At 44.5% G+C, this 18,134-nt stretch overlaps 1 protein-coding gene across 9 annotated transcripts in view; it reads right to left on the bottom strand.

Annotated features, from left to right (window-relative positions):
- NRP1 (neuropilin 1) overlaps window positions 1-2,184 on the bottom strand; it is a 174,936-nt gene extending 172,752 nt beyond the window's left edge. For 2 of the 9 annotated variants that reach the window (XM_047755602.1, XM_047755600.1), the window contains exon 1: window positions 7-568. In XM_047755602.1, the coding sequence (XP_047611558.1) occupies window positions 7-79 (73 nt within the window). In that variant the 5' untranslated portion in view covers window positions 80-568. Of the gene's footprint in view, window positions 1-6; window positions 572-860; window positions 1,062-1,097; window positions 1,226-1,250; window positions 1,320-1,791; window positions 2,027-2,110 lie in introns of those variants that run through there. The other 7 variants (XM_047755597.1, XM_047755598.1, XM_047755596.1 and 4 more) reach the window with 7 other exon arrangements.
- Between the last annotated feature and the right edge of the window lie 15,950 nt (window positions 2,185-18,134).

The raw sequence follows: 18,134 nt of genomic DNA on the forward strand, positions 1-18,134 counted from the left end.
ACTTACCGTTGCGAAGAGCGCCGGCCGCGCCGAGGGCCAGGGCGAGCGCGGCGCACAGGAGCGGCAGCCCCCTCTCCATCCTCCCTTCGCCGGGTCCTCGGGCAGGCGCGGGAGAACCGAACGTGCGGGGAAAACAGAGCGCCGGGGCGATCTCCACAATCCGGAGCGTTTCCACTCCGCCCAGAGCTGTAAAATCCTCAGTCCGTCTTGGAGAAAGGAAAGCGGCGAGGCACTGCCTTGATCCGAGAGAAACGCTCCTCTTTTTGTGTCTCAAGTCGCCTGCATCCTGTCATTTAGCTCCGGTTTCCTCTCTCTTTTCCCACACTTGTTCCTCTTCCAGGAGTCACTGCCCGGGCCATGTCTCAAAAAAAAGGGGGGAGTGGGAGGGGGGAAGAGGGAGGTAGGGAAACACACACCAACGCCAATTTCCAGAAAGAAGAGAGAAAAAAAATCCGGCTTGTTTCTGGACCCGTTGGGGCCGAGGAGCTGGCGCCCGGGGGAGGTCCGGGGTGTCTGCACGGAGGAGAGGAGCAAGCAATGAAAAGATGAGCGGGAGACGGAGGAGTTTCACCAACTGCACCCCCGCCTCCCCCACCTCCTCCGCCCCCTCCCCTTCTGGAGCCCTTCCCTCCCTTCCTCCCGCCCCTCTCCCCGCACGGGCTCGCCAGCAATTGCCTGACAGGAGACCCGGAGGAACAAGTTTCCCTCCGTGTGCGTTCCCCATCCGTCTGTCCGTCTCTCCGCAGGCCCTGTAGGGCTCTCCCCGGTGAAGGGAGACGCCGGGGGATCTGCGCCCAGGGCGGGTGTGTTTGGGAGGGGGGCTTCGAGGTCTTGGCAGCGCCAGGGTCGGGCTAGCCCACCTCGGCGTGATCGCTCGGGCTCCAGGGGAGAGCTGAGCAGCTCGCCCAGGATCTCGGGCTCTGCCGCCGAGGCAGGCGGCGCGCCCGGGAGGTGGCGGCGGCTTCTCCCAACTCCGAACCCCCGGGAGGCGCTCGCGGCGGGGGTCGTGACCTGGGGCAGGAGCAGCAGGGCGCCCCGGGCTCTGTCGGCTAGTCCCTAAGGGGCTGGGGAAACATCGGCTGGGGTGGGGGACGCACCCCGTGTTGCTGCCACGTAGAGCCGAGTCAGAAGACTCGCGCGGCAGAGGCTGGGCTGCAGCCCCACCCGGCCTCCCTACTGGGTATCAGGGCGCGCGGCTGGGCGCCTGGCGTGCCCGGGTACCCGTCGCGCGCAGCGGGCTCCATTGTTACCCGAGATACAGTGCCCTCTCCTCCGGGGCAGAGGGGACGCCACAGGGTAGGAGGCAATGCGCCTTCCAGCTAGGGGGCAGTCGTCGCCTGACCCCGCCCAGCCTTCTGACTGAGAACCCAGGTGCTCCGGGTTTGGAAATTAGGGGTCCGGCGGCCGCGGTTTGTGTGCATCCCGGACCAGCGAGAACGGGGGCGGGGTGTTGCTCTTGGCAGGACTCTCCCGGCGCCCGCTCGGGCCACAGGCCATTGTCACGCCGGCCCTCCAGCTCCTGCCCACCCCCGCCTCCTAAGGCGGCGCGTCCTCACTGTGGGTTGGATGCCCCCCAGTTCCATCCCCGAGGACTTTCCGGGAACTGCTGCAGAAAGCCTCTGCGGATATGAATAGCAAGGACATCTCAGGGAACAAACAGGTTTTGGCCGCAGATCAGGCCCTTGAGAGGGGTAGATGCCCGCGGAGGAGTTCGCAGGGAAGGTGAAAAGGTCAGACACCTTCTGGAAACCGCGCTTCTGTGCACACCCCAAAGCAGAGCCCTATTCCTACCTGGCGCAAAGAGCTGGCAAAAAAAGATTTAGGAATGTTGGCAAGGAGACCCTGGTCAAAGGTTTTGGCGGAAGAACTGGGGGCGGGAAGGGAGAGAGGCAGCCCAGGGCGCGCGGGCCCCAAGCTAGGGCTCGGCGGTGGCGGTCGCGGCTGGACGCCCGTGACGCGCGGTTGTTGGGGCGCAGGCGGGCCCTTGGCCGCGCGGAGCTGCACCCCGGGTTCGCCGCCTGCGCCCGGGGAAGTCCCCGCCTCCAAGTTGGAGACCAGCCCCCTGGGTGCTGCGAGTCGCCCTCCCTCTCGAGCTCCTTTTCACCCTCACCGGTTTCCTCCTGCTCTGCGACCCCCCACGCGGGGTGGGAAGGTGGCTGAACTAGGCCGGGAGTCCAACGCCGGGGTGGAGCGGAAGGGGCAGTGGCGGGGCGAGAGGGGGCGCCAGTCGCGCCTTGCGCAGACCCGGGGGAGCCGGCGCCGCGGAGGGAAGCCCAGGCGCTTGGCGACCGCGGGCGCGCGACGCCTCCTCCCAGCCTTCCTCTCAGTTCCCGAAGCACCCCCGCCAGTCCCAGGGCCCGGCTGCTCGGGACGAGCGGCGTCATCAGATTTGGCGCGACCCCGGGCGACCTCAGCCCAAGGCTCGGAGGGAGAGGCGCCTCTCCGAACCTGGCGGGTCGACAGAGAAGAGGAAAGCCGGCGGCGCAGCTCGGGGGACGCCCGCCCCCTTCCTAGTGGGAACTACGCGGCCACGCGCGCTCCGGGGACCGGTTTTGACCCGTCGGTGCCTCCGCGGGGTGAGCGAGGGGGCATAGGCGAAGACTTGAGCTGTGTTGTTTTTAGAAAACTGCCGCCAATCTCTCTTCCCCTTTCCCTGCTGAGTGTGCATTTCCCAGCCTGTACCCACCAGGCTGACAAAGTCACCAGACCTTGCACTCAGGGAGGCACTACCCCCGCTCGGCAACCTCGCCCTCGCCGCCTTCCCGCGCCCTCCCGCCTTTCCCAGGGATAGGCTCCTCCCTCGGGCCCAGGCGCAGAAAACCCTTGTCTCTTTTCTTGCTCACTCGTTGAGCATTTTGCCAGCCTTTCTCCAACCAACTAACAAGACACGCAGTATGTACTCTGGGAGAAATATCGTATTTAAGTTATGCCTCTGATTTTTCTGGTCTTAGCTGATCTGAGGCTTTTCTCGACTCCGGAGTTTACACACGTAGTGCTGGGTAATGGGAGCCCTACCGCACTGATTGATAATTGCCTGCTAGTGGGTTGGTACGGAGCAAATTGTCCTTGCTAACAACCTCTTTCCTCTGCTGCTGGATCCCACTAAGTGCCGAAAAGGGTCAGTTTTAGATTTCTGCAGTTTCCCGGCAAGGGAGACAGACCGACCTTTATGTGAGGGTAAGTTATAGACAGAGGAAGAATTTGGCAGTCTTCCTAGGTTGATTTGACTTTGGTCTCCTGAGCACATCACTCTTCCCACCATCACAAATCCCAGACCAGGTGGGACCCTGTTCCACTAAAGGGCAGATGGATCACCATACTTCCCAGATGCCAGGCAGAGGCCTCGGATGGGCGATGCCCTGCTCCGTGGACTCCCAGGAAGGGGTTATTACATGAAGAAAGCCTGAGCTGGGATGGGACCTAGGCCCATCATTAAGAACAGACTGGGTGGTAAATGTATGGTTTCTTTCATCAAGCCCTCATCAATTTGTCAGAAATAAGGTGAGATCCACTGCTCCCAGAAGGCTGTTTGAGCCACTAACTTCCTCAAAGTATTTCAGGTTGGTGCATATGGAGATGCAGGTTGGTATTTCAGAACTATATCAAATCTTAGTCAAGTTTTTTTTAAAGCATCAAATCCACATATTTCAGCATATTTTTAGTAGGAGCTAACCTACATCTGAAATGTAAAAAATGAAAGAAGTGAAACAGAAAAGATTAAAAATTGGAATTTAGGTTAATTTCCCATTATTCAAAAGATTTTGGTTAAAAATGGCACTTCTGTTAAATGACTCTATTGTTCAAGGGGTGTCTTGGACCTCATGTAGAGCTGTCTCCTTTATTTGGACTGGCAGAGGAAAGAAGAAAATGAACAAATAAACTTTTACTTTCTGATCCTTCATTTTGGGCCTTTTAAAAAGTACCTTGAAAATTCTTCAAATGTTGGAGAAAAGACAGTCATCTAAAAATCTAAAACAAAGTTACAATGTAAACTTTCTGGAGTGCAGAACATTTGTTTGATAACAAGATGTAGGAAGACAATGCTAAATTTTGGCATATGTGAATAGAGTCAAAAGATTTGTTGGTATTAGACATTAGGGCCAGAACTTGAAAAATATTATTTGTCTGAAAGAATAATCATAGATTATTCTGCCGTTGTTGAATTATTTTTTCATTATAAAAATTAAAATAATAATAACCAGTAGAAACACTTATCAAAGCAATAACAACATCATTAGAACATATTCAACCTTTCGAAAGGACTATTTTTAAGTAGGACAGTCAATAAAGTATAATTTGAGCAATCAAATATGGAAAGACTATCTCAAAGTTTAGTCATAGGGAACTAAAATGCTAAAGAATTTTTTAAATCAGTAAAAAATTATTTTAAAACTACCAAAAAAAAAAATCCTACAGTTAAAAATTGTTGATGGAGAGTTCCCGTTTATGGCTCAGTGGGTTAAGAACCCAATGTAGTGTCTGTGAGAATGGAGGTTCGATCCCTGGCCTTGCTCAGTGGGTTAACGATGTGGTGTTGCTGCAAGCTGCAGCATTCGTGGAAGATGTTGCTGTGGTGTGGCATAGGCCTGCAGCTGCAGCTCCTATTCAGCCCCCAGCCTGGGTGCTTCCTTATACCACAGGTGTGGCCTTAAAATGAAAAGAAAAAAAAAAAAAAAGGAATTGTTGAATTTATCGTAACAGAACTTCATTTCACATTGTATTCTTATTTAATTATTCTGCCTCTTATATGGGAATGGGTTATGAGTGGAGCAAGGGAAGGAGTGAAGAGACTAGTTAGGAAGTAACTAAAGCATGGACGAGGATCAGGCAGCGGAGATTGGAAAGGTTGTATTCCTGATTTATTTAAAGATATAATCGATAGGACAGATGATGAGACGGATAGTCCAGTGAGGGAAAGGATCTTGTCAAGGATGACTCTTAAGATCCTAGCTTCCATTATTAAATGGGCATGCGGGACAGCCTTCTTGTGGGCATCAACACTAGACTGAGTGGAAGAAATATCATGAGTTCATTTTGGTCCAGGTTCAATTTTTAGTTTCTTTGAGATCATCGAATGAGTCGGGAATTCAGAGGGGTTATTTAGATTGGATGTATTTGCATATATATCTGTGTGCCACTGATATAATAGCAATAATAGTAATGGAGGTGGAAGGAATGGATGCTCTTGCTGAGGGAGTTGGAAAAGGGGCCAACAGAATGCTGAGGAGCATTTAAAGGCTGGGATGTCAGGATGAGCCAACAGAAGATTTTGAGAAAGGGCCGCTGGAGAGGTAGGAGGAAAATCAAGAGAACATACTGGCGTCAACATCAAGTAGAAAGGGGATTTCTAAAAGGAAGTGGCAAAGAAGGGTTAAATACTGTCGAGGGTTCTGGTTGGATGGGGACTAAATACAGTTGGATACAGTGGTGTGATGGTTGAGGAGGGTTGACTTGAACAATAGATTTCAGAGGAGGGAGGGAGAGAGGTCAGGTTGGAGTGGGGGGGGGTGAGTGGAAGGTAAGGAATTTGGGACAAGAGTAAAGATAATTCTCTCTGATGGGAAAGAGAGAGATAGGAGTTCTGGAAGAAAATGGTGTGGAGGGAAGTTGATTTTTTTTTTGCTGGGTACTTTTCAACATGTTTTTTCCCTCAATTTTTTAAAACTAGGCACCCCCCTCCAAAAACAAACAAACAAACAAACAAACAACAAACCTAGCTCACTCATCTGTCCTACCCCTCCCTTTTTGCCTCTGGCAACCCTCAGTCTGTTCTCTGTATCTATGAACTTGGTTGGCTGTTAGGGTTTTTTTGTTTGCTTGTTTGTTTGTTTCAGATGGCATGTATAAGAGAGATCAGACAGTATTTGTCTTTCTCTGACTTATTTCGCTTAGCATAATGCCCCCCATTTTCATTGTCTCAAAGGGCAAGATTCAGTTCTTTTTTATGGCTGAATATTATGCCATTCCATATATACCACAATTTCTTCATCCATTTATCCATCAATAGACACTTAGGTTGTTTCCATCTATTAGATATTATAATTAGTGTTGCAATAAATATGAAAGTGTATGTATCTTTTCAAGTTAATGTTTTTGTTCTCTTCAGATAAATACCCAGTAGTGGAACTGCTGGATCATATGGTAGTTGGTACTATTTTCAATTTTTTGAGGAACCTCCACAGCTTCACAGTGACCATACCTGTTTACATTCCTCTCAGCAGGGTGCGAGAGCTCCCTTTTCTCTACACCCCCATCAACACCGATTATTATTAGTCTTTTTGATTCTAAGAGATGTGAGGTGATATCTCATTGTGATTTTTATTTGCATTTTCCTGATGATTAATGATGTAAAGAGTCTTTTCATGTAGTGGTTGGCTATTCCTATGACTTCTTTGAAAAAATGTCTATTTAGATCTTCTGCCAAGTCTTAATTTGGATTGTTTGTTTGTTTATTGCTATTGAGTGTACACGTTCTTTTTATACTTTGGATATTAACCCCTTGTCAGATTTATGATTTACAAATATTTTCTCCCATTCAGTAGGTTGCCTTCTTATTTTGTTAATGGTTTCCTTTGCTGTGTAGAAGCTATTGAATTGGAATAGTCCCACTTGTTTATTTTTGCTTTTGGTGTCAGGTTCAAAAGAATCGTCACCAAGATCAATGCCAAGGAGCTAACTTACCTATGTTTCCTTCTAGGAATTTTATGGTTTCAGGTCTTACAGTCAAGTCTTAAACCATTTTGAATTAATTTTCACATATGGCATAAGACAGCAGTCTATTTCATTCTTTTGCTTGTGGCTGTCCAGTATTCCCAATATCATTTATTGAGAAACTTATCCTTTCCCATTGTATATTTATCCTTGGTTCCTTTGTCATAGACTAATTGACCATGTAAGTGTGGGTTTATTTCTGGACTGTCTATTCTATTCCATTAATCTGTGTTTGTTTTTAATGCCAGGGCCATACTGTTTTGATTTGTAGTATAGTTTGAAGTCAGAGAATGTGATGCCTCTAGTTTGTTCTTCTTTCTAAAGGTTGTATTGGCTATTTGGCATCTTTTGTGGTTCTGTAAAATATTTAAGATTGTTTGTCTTTTTGTTTTCCTTCTTTCCTTTCTGTTTTTTTTTTCCCCCCCTTTGGCCACACCTGTGTCATGAGAAGATCCCATGGACCAGGGATCAAAGCCAAGCCAGAGCAGTGACAATGCTGGATCCTTAGCCACTAGGTGACCAGGGAACTCCAATGTCCTATTGTTTTCAATATACAGGTCTTTCAGGAGTTCCCTGGCAACATAGTGGTTAAGGATCTGATGTTGTCCGCGCTGTGGCATGTGTTTGATCCATGGCCTGGGGGACTTCCACATGCTGTGGGCATGGCCAATTTTACACACACACACACACACACACACACACACACACACACACACACACACACGTCTTTCACCTCCCTGGTTAAATTTATTCCTAGATGTTTAATTTATTTTTTGATACAATTGTAAATGGGATTTTTTTCTCAACTCCTTTTTCTGATAGCTCATTATTAATGTGCAGAAACATAAAAAATTTTTGTGTATTGATTTTATAGTTTGCAACTTCACTAAATTCTTTTATTAGTTCTAACAGGTTTTTTTTTGATCCAGTCTTTAGGGTTTTCTATCATGTCATCTGCAAATAGTGAAAGTTTTACTTCTCCTTCTCTATTTGGATGTCTTCTATGAATTTATTTTTCCTTTCCTAGTTGCTCTGACTAGGCCTTCTGATATGATGTTGAATAAAAGTAGAAAGAGTGCGCATCCTTGTCTTGTTCCTGATCTTAGGAGAAAATCTTTCAGGTTTACACTGTTGATATAATGTTAGCTCTGGATTTATGATATTTGGCCTTTATTATGTTGAGATACATGCCCTCTATACCCAGTTCGTTGAGAGTTTAACTATAATTGGATATTGAATTTTGTCAAATGCTTTTTCTGCATCTATTGAGATGATCATGATTTTTTTCCTTCGTTTTGTTAATACAATGTATCACATTGATTTGCAAGTGTTGAACCATCCTTGCATCCCCAGGATAAATCCCAGTCAATCATGGTGAATCATTATTTCAATATCATGGTGTTGGTTTTAATAATATTTTGTTGAGGATTTTTTTATATCTGTGTCTATCAAGGACATTGGCTTGTAATCTTCTTTTCCTGTGGTATCCTTGTCTGGTTTTGGCCTTGAACATTCTTAAACCCTGATGGGTAGAATCTAGTATTGAAGAAAATGTTGAAAATAAGGCACAGGAAAGATAATCAGGGTGTGAATTGCCTGAGAAGGCAGGAGGGGATATAATCTAAATTCTGGAAGGACAGGTTAACCATAGACTGAAAGGACAGCTCCTCTGTTATAACTGTAAGAGGAGTGGATGGGTATAATTGCAGGTAGGTTTGTTATTCTTCAGAATGAGTGGACAGTAGTTTCTCTCTTCCGTTATCACCTGAATCCTATAACAAGAGATATAGAGGTACTGAAAGTCCACAGAGGACAGTGAAATTGGAATGAAGATCACATTGACCAGAGGAGCTGTTATTATTATTTTTTTTTAATTTTCCCACTGTACAGCAAGGGGGTCAGGTTATCCTTACATGTATACATTACAATTACATTTTTCCCCCAGCCTTTCTTCTGTTGCAACATGAGTATCTAGACAAAGTTCTCAATGCTATTCAGCAGGATCTCCTTGTAAATCTATTCTAAGTTGTGTCTGATAAGCCCAAGCTCCCGATCCCTCCCACTCCCTCCCCCTCCCATCAGGCAGCCACAAGTCTCTTCTCCAAGTCAGAGGAGCTGTTATTATTGTCCCAATGGTTCTAATAATTTTGTAGGTTGAGAATTTGAGCTAAGAACACATTTTCCTAAAAAAAAAATCTGGCCAGTCTTTCATGAAAATCACAAAAATCTGCTTAACTCCTACTGAAATAGTGATAGAATACAAATGGTATTATTTCAACTTCAGTGATTCAGAGTAGGTGCTCAGTAAATGCTTTAAGAAAAGGGAATTTTTTAAACCATGTTTACAATAGATTTGTGACAGTATCTATTGTTGTACAGAAAAGTGTTACTCCAAATATCTCTTTGCAATAATATCTGCCCCATTTGTTCTCTTCTTTGTTTTTTAATATCCTGAGATGGCCAAAGAAGAATTTAGCATTTGTGTTTACACCCTATGCAGACATTCACAGACTGGCTTATTTGGATAAGTCATGTGAACTACAACCAAAACATGACTTTAGTTTTGTAACTTCCACAATCAACATCAATAGTGCACACATTTTTCATTTTTCACAGATATTTATGTGATTTTTTTTTTTTTGGCTTGCTTTGAATTGTTACATAATTTCCAGCCTTGGTAGTATAAACAAATGTATCGGGTAGACTATTTGTCAGTGGGCATCTTTCTTCAATGTATTAAGTTAAAACACCAGATTGTTAAAACGTTTTGCCTCCTATGTGGAAGGTGATCTGTGACTACTTCTTGATTTTCAGCTACAAAATTCACCGCCTGGATGGACTTGCCCTCACGCCACACAAAAGCTTGCAGGAGGTGAGGAAGTTATGCAGAACAAGGTAGGTTTTCTTGGAAGTTTTATATTTTAAAAAGTTTTCAGCTTATTAGTACAGCAGGTTGCCTTTTGCAGGCACATTTTCCTCCTGCTCGAATGCTGTAAGCACACCAGCAGGGACAATAAATAGCAGTGTAGACAGGAAGGAAAAATATTTCTTGAGACATCCCTGCACTTTCTCTTCTTGGTTTTTTCAGTGTAAGTTTTAGTTGCAAAAACTGGAAATAATGAAACTGTAAAAGTTTAGACAGCAAAATTGTAGAGTGACAGGGGATAAGAAAATATATGTCTGGGTTTGCATGCTGACGTGTAACGCAAAAAAGCAAGTGCACACATCAGATCTAATTATAATTTGCTTTCACCGAGGGTAGAATGAACTTTGAAATAAAATAAACTAACACAATTGGTTTCTTTTTTAAAAGTCACAGTAATATCCAGTAGCTTGTATTTTATGAGATCAAATGGCTTCTCAAATTCATACTGTGCTGGTGTCTCTAGCCTGGCATGCAAGGGCACACTTCTTCACTGTAATTTTTTTTTTTTAACCTCATTGTAATTTTACAGACTTTGGGATTATATTGAGATGGATCAGATGTTGTCAAACATACTCAAATTTAATTCATACTCAAATTCACTCAAACATACCCAAATTTAATATGGTCTGCCAAACCAAACTCCCATCTCATTGATTTTTAAGATTCTTTGCGTCTTGGTTTGAAGATGGCTGCCTTAGGTTTTTAAATAATTATCTCTCCTAGACAGACCAATTCTGCTCTCTCTGTAGTTGATGTGAGCCTTGATCATGTCAAGGGAACATCTTTTCTTATGTAGATAGACAATAGCAACTTTCCTGTCACATGTGAGAGGAAGTATCTCTTCAATTCCAGGATCCTGTGTGGTAAGGCAGGGTTGTCCGTTGCCTATCAAGAAACAAATCTGGGAGTTCCCATCGTGGTGCAGTGGTTAACGAATCCGACTAGGAACCTGGTTAACGAATCCGACTAGGAACCATGAGGTTGCGGGTTCGGTCCCTGCCCTTGCTCAGTGGGTTAACGATCCAGCGTTGCCGTGAGCTGTGGTGTAGGTTGCAGACTCGGCTTGGATCCCGCGTTGCTGTGGCTCTGGTGTAGGCCGGTGGCTGCAGCTCCGATTCAACCCCTAGCCTGGGAACCTCCATATGCCGTAGGAGCGGCCCAAGAAATAGCAAAAAAAAAAAAAAAAGAAAAGAAAAAAAAGAAACAAATCTGGATTCATCTAACAAAAGACTAATTGAATGGTCATATCTGGAAAGTCAAGGAGCGGACCTGGCTTCAGGCAGGGCTGGAGCCACAGGTTCAATTGGTGCCAATCAGTAGGACATCTTCCGTTTTTCATCTGAGCTGACTTCCTTCTTGAGCCAGCGCTCTCCAGGCAGAGTCAGGTGGTCGTGGCTCTTCTGTGCTTGAATGACTCTCTTTCTAGGTTTTGATCACAGAGGAAGGATTCAGGAACAGGGTGCTTTCTCCCCCAGGGGATGTAATTATCTTTAAAAAAAAAAAAAACACCAAAAAAAGTCTGATTGGCCCCACCTGGATGATGTGCCCCCCGCCCAAGGGAGATGAGTTACTCTTGTTAGCCAGCCTGAGTCACTTGCCCATCTGCCTGTGGCCAGGAGGACATTTGACAGACAAAATGCAGAGAGGGAATCTCCCAGAGGAAAAGAGGGTCTCTAGATTCTGTGAATAAAGGGGAAGGGATGCGAGACTACAGAAGCCACAGTTGTCCACTCTTCAGAAGGCCCCTCTATTTGTTACTGTTAGTTGTTTCCAAGTGAGAGTGTATGAAGTTCAGTTCCTCATTTTGATTAAGGTTGATTTTGTGTTGTGTTTGTTTTGTTTTGCTTTGTTTTTCATTTTTCACCTAAAGATCCACTTGTAGCAGGTGGCATGAATCCATTTTTTTTTTTAATTTCTTTTTTCTTTCTTTCTTTTTTTTAAGGGCCACACCCACAGCATATGGAAGTTCTCAGGCAAGGGGTCAAATGGGAGCCACAGCTGCCATCCTGCACCACAGCCACAGCAATGTGGGATCCCCAACCCAATGGGCGAGGCCAGGGGTGGAACCCCCATTCTCACGGATGCTAGTCGGTTTCATTTCTGCTGCTCCACCGTGGGAACTCCCATTGTTTTTAATTTAAAAAATCTGAGGGAGTGCTTCACTCAGGGTTGACTGTCAGAATTATAAAGCAGGTGAAGGAGTTCATTTTTAAATCCTTTTCTTTTTGGTGGATGTCCTGTTTTTTATTCTCTCCTCGCTGCTCCCTCTCAAAGACCTTTACAGAAATGGATCACTTTAAGAACAAAATACTTAACCCACAGAATGGTGAGATTTTGATACTTAACCCACAGAGTGGTGAGATTTCGGGAAAGCTATTATAGGCAAGGGATCTTCCAGAATTCCTCATGAGGATACTGAAAGAGGCACTTATGAATACTGGTGTCAGGGTATACCACTGTGGTTCAGAAATTCTAAGCTGCCTTTAAGGGGAAATGGGGACATATTTACTCTGGAGAGACTGCCATGAAGACGTGGCCCAAGACTTACTGATAAAATAATCCTTTTCTTCACCAAAGAAAATTTTTTAGGCGAACATGATTGGTGGGCTCAAGATATGAAGTTTGCAATAAACTGCCATCACATTGTAAAAGGAAAGACTTAGAACTATGTTCTTCAAATCATGTGCGGTATGTTTTCTTGAGGTGTGTTAAGCTCCACGGAACATGTAGTAGAAAGCATGAATGGACCAATTACCAGTAACGAAATTGAATCAATAGTAATAATAATTTAAAAAATCTTCCACTATAAATAAACTGTACTTTAAGAAAACAAAGCAAAACAAAAACCCCCAAATCTCCCAACAAACAGGACCAGATGGCTTCACAGGTGAATTCTACCAAAACATTCAGAAAAGAGTTAACATCAGTCCCTCTCAAACTATTCCAAAATATTGCAGAGGAAGGAACACTTCCCAATTCATTCTATGAGGCCACCATCGCCGTGTCACCAAAACTAGACGAAGATACACACCAAAAAAATACAAAAAATACAGGCCAATTATCACTGATGACCATAGATGCAAAAATCCTCAACAAAATATTAGCAAACTGAATCCAACAATATATCAAAAGAATCATATACCGTAGTCAGGTGGGTTTTATCCCAGGGAGGCAAAGAGTTTTCCATATCTGCGAATTTATCATTGTGATACACTGCAGTCACAAAACAAAGACTCAAAACCAGGTAACTACATTGAGATGTATTGGAAACAAGCCCCACACACCTGTAGGGCCAGTTTGTTTATTTTCTTTACAAAATGTTACCATTTAAGCCTGTTAAAATAAATGCATGCTTAGATAAGGATGGGAACAATGGCTGGGAAAGCCTCAGCTCTAAAAGCGCTTAGCAGAAAGCATCGCTTCGTTTCAGAGCCCTGGGCTGGAAGTCCGATTCTGAACACATTGTTTCATCCTGCTGGTTTGCCCAGGTTTACATCTGGAAAAGACAGATATTGCATCCAGTCATCCTTCCAGACCTTGTCAGTTGCAAACCCGACAGATGCTACTGTCCTGTGAGCAGCTTTTTAAAAACGTGAGTGGGCGTGTCGTCTTGCAACGTTGCGGGTGATGGTGGGTGGGGGGAGGGCTGTACCAGGACCTCCCGGGAGTAAACCCTCACTGAAACGGCTCCTTTGCACATCTGATATTTGAAACCCTCTCAGTATATTTGCTTTCTGGATTGTTTGTGTTCCTAACATGGATGATAGGCTCTGAAGTGACGTGGAGAGCGTGTCCTGCGTCTATCTGTATATACCGTTGGCGCGCGTTAAAGAAATATGATAATAAAATAACGGACTATCAGAGGAATGGCAGGGAGGGTGATCAAAACCATGAGAAAGTCAAACAAAGAAACCACAAAACGCACAGACACGGACACCCCTCATCAGAACTCTTCTCTGCCTGACCTCTCTTAAGTATAGGGCCAACCAGTATTCCCATTCAGCGGGGATCGGGAGTGCTTAGTTTCGGGAAGGCTGTTTGTGAGTTTCCTAAGTTAAAACATTAAGGGAAAGATTTTTCTGAAAAGTATGAGTTAAAGCATGGCTATCCTTTATGTTTAAATCTGATCGTGTGCTAGGTTGCTACTGGAAACTTCCTGCCTTTCTAGACACCCTTGTCAATGGAAACAGATTGTGCGCCCACCCGGGTTTCTTGCTCTTCATTTCCAGCTCCATCCGGGAGCAGAAATGGAGCATCGCGGGTGCCCGGTCAAGGTGAGGATCAGTGTCATCACATTTTGGTTGTAGGTCTCCTTTAATGTTGCCTCTACCTCCTATACCAGGGGGATATTATTTTTCGAGTATTTTTCAGATCAATCTTGAGCTTAACTGCAGATTTGCTTATCAGGTTAGAACTCTGCCTACCAGTACTGTGCTTTTGACCCAAAAGTGTTCTGGAGGCAATTTGGGGTTCTTCATGGCGATATTGGGTGGGCTTATACTGCTGAAGCTGTGGCTAGCTACAGCACATATTCTCAACATTATGAAATCCAGGATGTAGGGTTTGCTGCTCCCACAAACATATTCCTCAGTGATGGGCTGGCCCAAAGCATGAGGGGGTCAGAGAGGAACCTCTCCATCTAACAAAGCATACCTTGGCAGTGATTTTAACAACCGCATTCCTTAATAAAAGCTGTCCTTGGAAAACGATATAAATAAAGTTTTAGAAAGTCCCCAGAAGAGTCTACCTTTTCTACCTCTGAGACTGTAATGATGGTCCTGATTTTAAAATCTCTCATCTGGTTCCTTCCGAGTTTTCCCATTTCGTGCTCCCTGGGAGTTGCTCTGTATACTAAGCCAGTGGGTAATGAAGAAATCATTGCTTTAATTGAAGGTCACATCTGCAAAGATCCAGGTAGGTGTACTCTGGTGGATGGAAAAGTCCCCCAGAGGGGTATCCCGCTGCCCTGCAAAAGAGACCTGGGTTGCAATTTGTCAGAACCATGGTGGCCCCTGGTTGGAATCAAGTACATTGTCTTCTTAATCTCACGATCGGGTAATTTCCATTCTTGAGGACCCCTAGGTTTGAAGGGGAAAAAGACGAGCCCCCGAGGGCGTCCATAATTAAATACAAACACTCTTACAGTGTCAAGTCAAAGCTTAAATCCTCTTTGTGTTGTGTTCATGCCTTCATCACAAGCATGACCTTTCAGTTCTGCCTGGATGAGTGCCCTGGCCGTGTTATTTTTCTGTTCTTCTAGTGCTTTTCTTTTAGAAGAACCAAGAGAGTGATATTTTGCTGTTTGCTTTCCTTTCTCTTTGGTTATTGTTAACATCTAGCATTGACTCGCTTTTTAGCCTAAAGCGGAGAGGGCATTCTAAACACAAAAGCCACTGGACTTTCAACAACTTAATTTCCTAAACCACTGGAGGATTCTGGGATCTGTTAGACTGCAGTGTAAGCATTTTATGGAGGTTCCCATGACTGCATTATTAGCTAGCTGTTTCACCTAGAAAAACCTTCTTAATTCTCTTTTTTTTTTTTTTGCCAATTTCCTTTCTCTTTCTATAGCTACCACTATTAAATATATGTTCTCAATATCTCAGTTCCTCTTCTTTCCCTGGTGGAATATTTTCAATTCTGTAATTTCAGCTCCTGCTGCTTATCTTGGGTAATTATTATTATGTGTGGTCCCCCGACTAGATACGGGTTATGCTCGAGATATCTGTTTCCAAATTAGTTGGTTAGTATTTGACATGGCTTCCTGCAGAAACAATGTCATAAAGATTAACGGTGGGCCAGACCACCAAGACATTGTAAACAAATAGCTGAACTTCCATTATTGGTAGCTCTGAGCTGAGGAGCACTGGATGACCTTAGTGGGGGTTTTTTGTTGTTGTTGTTGTTGTTTTTGTCTTTTTGCTGTTTCTTGGGCCGCTCCTGCGGCATATGGAGGTTCCCAGGCTAGGGGTCCAATCAGAGCTGTAGCCTCCAGCCTACGCCAGAGCCACAGCAACGTGGGATCCGAGCCGCGTCTGCAACCTACACCACAGCTCAGGGCAACGCCGGATCGTTAACCCGCTGAGCAAGGGCAGGGACCGAACCCGCAACCTCATGGTTCCTAGTCGGATTCGTTAACCACTGCGCCATGACGGGAACTCCAGCGGGGTTGTTTTTAAGAGAGGCAAGGGCACTAAGTCAGTAGGAAGTTCATAAGAATAGGCCAGCGAGAGTCAGCAGGCTCTTCTTTTGAGATCATAAGGGAAATTTCCTAGGTGGGGAGCCCTACCACTTTGGCTTGCTGGAGGCCCTGACGGTATTCATGGGTCCAGGAAGGAGGGCCTCGGGACATCAACAATACCTGAGCACACCAATTGGATGAAGAGAGTCAGAGGGAACAGGCGTCTTCAGTGGGGCCAGGGATGGCTTTGTCACCTAAGTTGGAGCAGCACCTTCTGTTGGTAAATGGCTTATTTGGAAGGTAGGGGGCTTACCTCCGTCAATGTGATTGTAATGACAATTTTAAAATCAGCCGTAGTTCGCTGCTATAGGCACCCTTGATGCCTTCAAAGACCTCAGGGATCCTCATCACTTTTCTGTTAAATCAAGCTCATCTAGTTCTCTTTCTTCAAATCATGTCTTTATATTTTTGCTTCTAGATGAAAATGGTTATGTACCATGTGCTACTTTTAAATTTTCCAGAGGAGATTTGGAGGGTTATGATCTTTATCCCTTCTCTTCCCTTCATGACTCAATCATAATTTTTGCACTTTCATTTAGCCTTTAAAAAAGATAGGAATAATGTATCCCAGGATAAAGTCCATTGCAAAGTGACCCTGGTAGCTTTGGTTTCAAAGTTGCTATGTTGTGCTATTTTACATAGCAAATTGCCATTGTTTGGAGGCAAAAAGAGCATCTCAAAGGGATGTCAACAATCCACAGCAGCATTTGAAAAATATTATCCCCCATCCTGCTATAAATTTTCACATGTATTCTTACGACTGATGACTGCTTTGTAAAATCTTTATGACTGCTCTTCTTCTCTTTAATGTTGTAGTCTGGAAATATTTAGACAGCTTGCTATTCTGTCTGACATATCCTTGAGGCCACTGGAAAGGCTAGCTCCTTTTCCCAGCACCAATGTGATATTTCTTATATATCCAGGGTGGAGTTTAGAAGACCAGGGTGACATGATCAATAAGCCATTTTGAGAATTGCTCAGAACTCCATTTTATCCTTTAAAAAAAAAAAAAAAACAACCTTTAAAATCAGAAACTCTGGCATAGCTCTCTCCCACTGTGCCACATAAGGCCATAAGGATGTTGGTGCTTTTTCCTGTCTATTTTTGTCCCCTACCATATCATAGCCTGGAAGGGAGCTTTAGAAGTCATCAATCTGTGCTGTTGCCTTCTGCTAAACATCACAGAGAAGACATAATCGACCCTGTTCCAAAAGGCTAGGCAGTGGAAAATTTCAAAATTAACTGACAAGTATTTGTGCTTACTATGTAGATAGAACAGTATGGAAAGAAACACACGGGAAAGTAGAAGACCTAATCCATACCCTCAAGAATCTTGCATCTCATTTCAAGCGGATAGATGCAATTATGTGCATACAACTGCCATCACAGGCTCCTGAATTTGGTGTAGATCTTGAAGATCTAACATATTTTCCACTGCAGACATGTCCTCATGACCTCCCTGGCATTTGATCCTCTTAGTTCATCACCGGGAAATTCCAGTTGCTAATAAAATTTAGCCACTTCTACATTCTAGAGCCTTTCATGCGTGAGGTGGAACGATTATTTTAGAACTAGTCAGTCAGGAGACACACTTTGGCTTCACCAACTATGAACCATGTGGCCTTGGCAATATTATGTAATGTTTTTGCCTTTTGATTTCATGTCTGTAAAATGGGGGGAAAGAGACCGACTCATAGGATTGGGAGAGTTCCATGTTTGATTTTCAGAAAGTGTCGTATACAGGATAAGTGCCCATCGGATCAACTTGTATCTGTTCAACAATCATTCAAACATCTCCTTTCATGTCTTATTTCCTCTTCCCTCCAACTTCTTTTTCCCAGGTGAAACCTCTCCATCTGAATGATTAATGATGTAACAGTTCAAGGGTTGATCACAGAATACAATTTTATAACTGACTCTGTCTTCCTTGTTGATTATTAATGTCATCCTTACTCCAAATAAGTATGAAGAGAAAAGAGAGGGTCAATTACTATGTTCTAAATACTATCCTTGTAATATCTCATCCCAAGTTTGCAAAACTATTGTGGGAAAAAAAAGGAGGAACAAAGCAGAAGGCTTTCTCTCAAAGATTTTACTGTCCAGTGAGAAAGGCAGACACATAAACAACTTACTTATCCTCTCATTCTTAAGTCTGAAGGGCCAACCAAGCAGTTGAGAGAAGCCTGCAGCACAGAAGTGAAACACCAGAAAAGAAAACCGACCCTAAAGGAAAGAGAACTGATTCAGGGAGGAAAA

The sequence above is a fragment of the Phacochoerus africanus genome, chromosome 12 (assembly GCF_016906955.1).
Source record: "Phacochoerus africanus isolate WHEZ1 chromosome 12, ROS_Pafr_v1, whole genome shotgun sequence".
Lineage (NCBI taxonomy): Eukaryota > Metazoa > Chordata > Mammalia > Artiodactyla > Suidae > Phacochoerus > Phacochoerus africanus.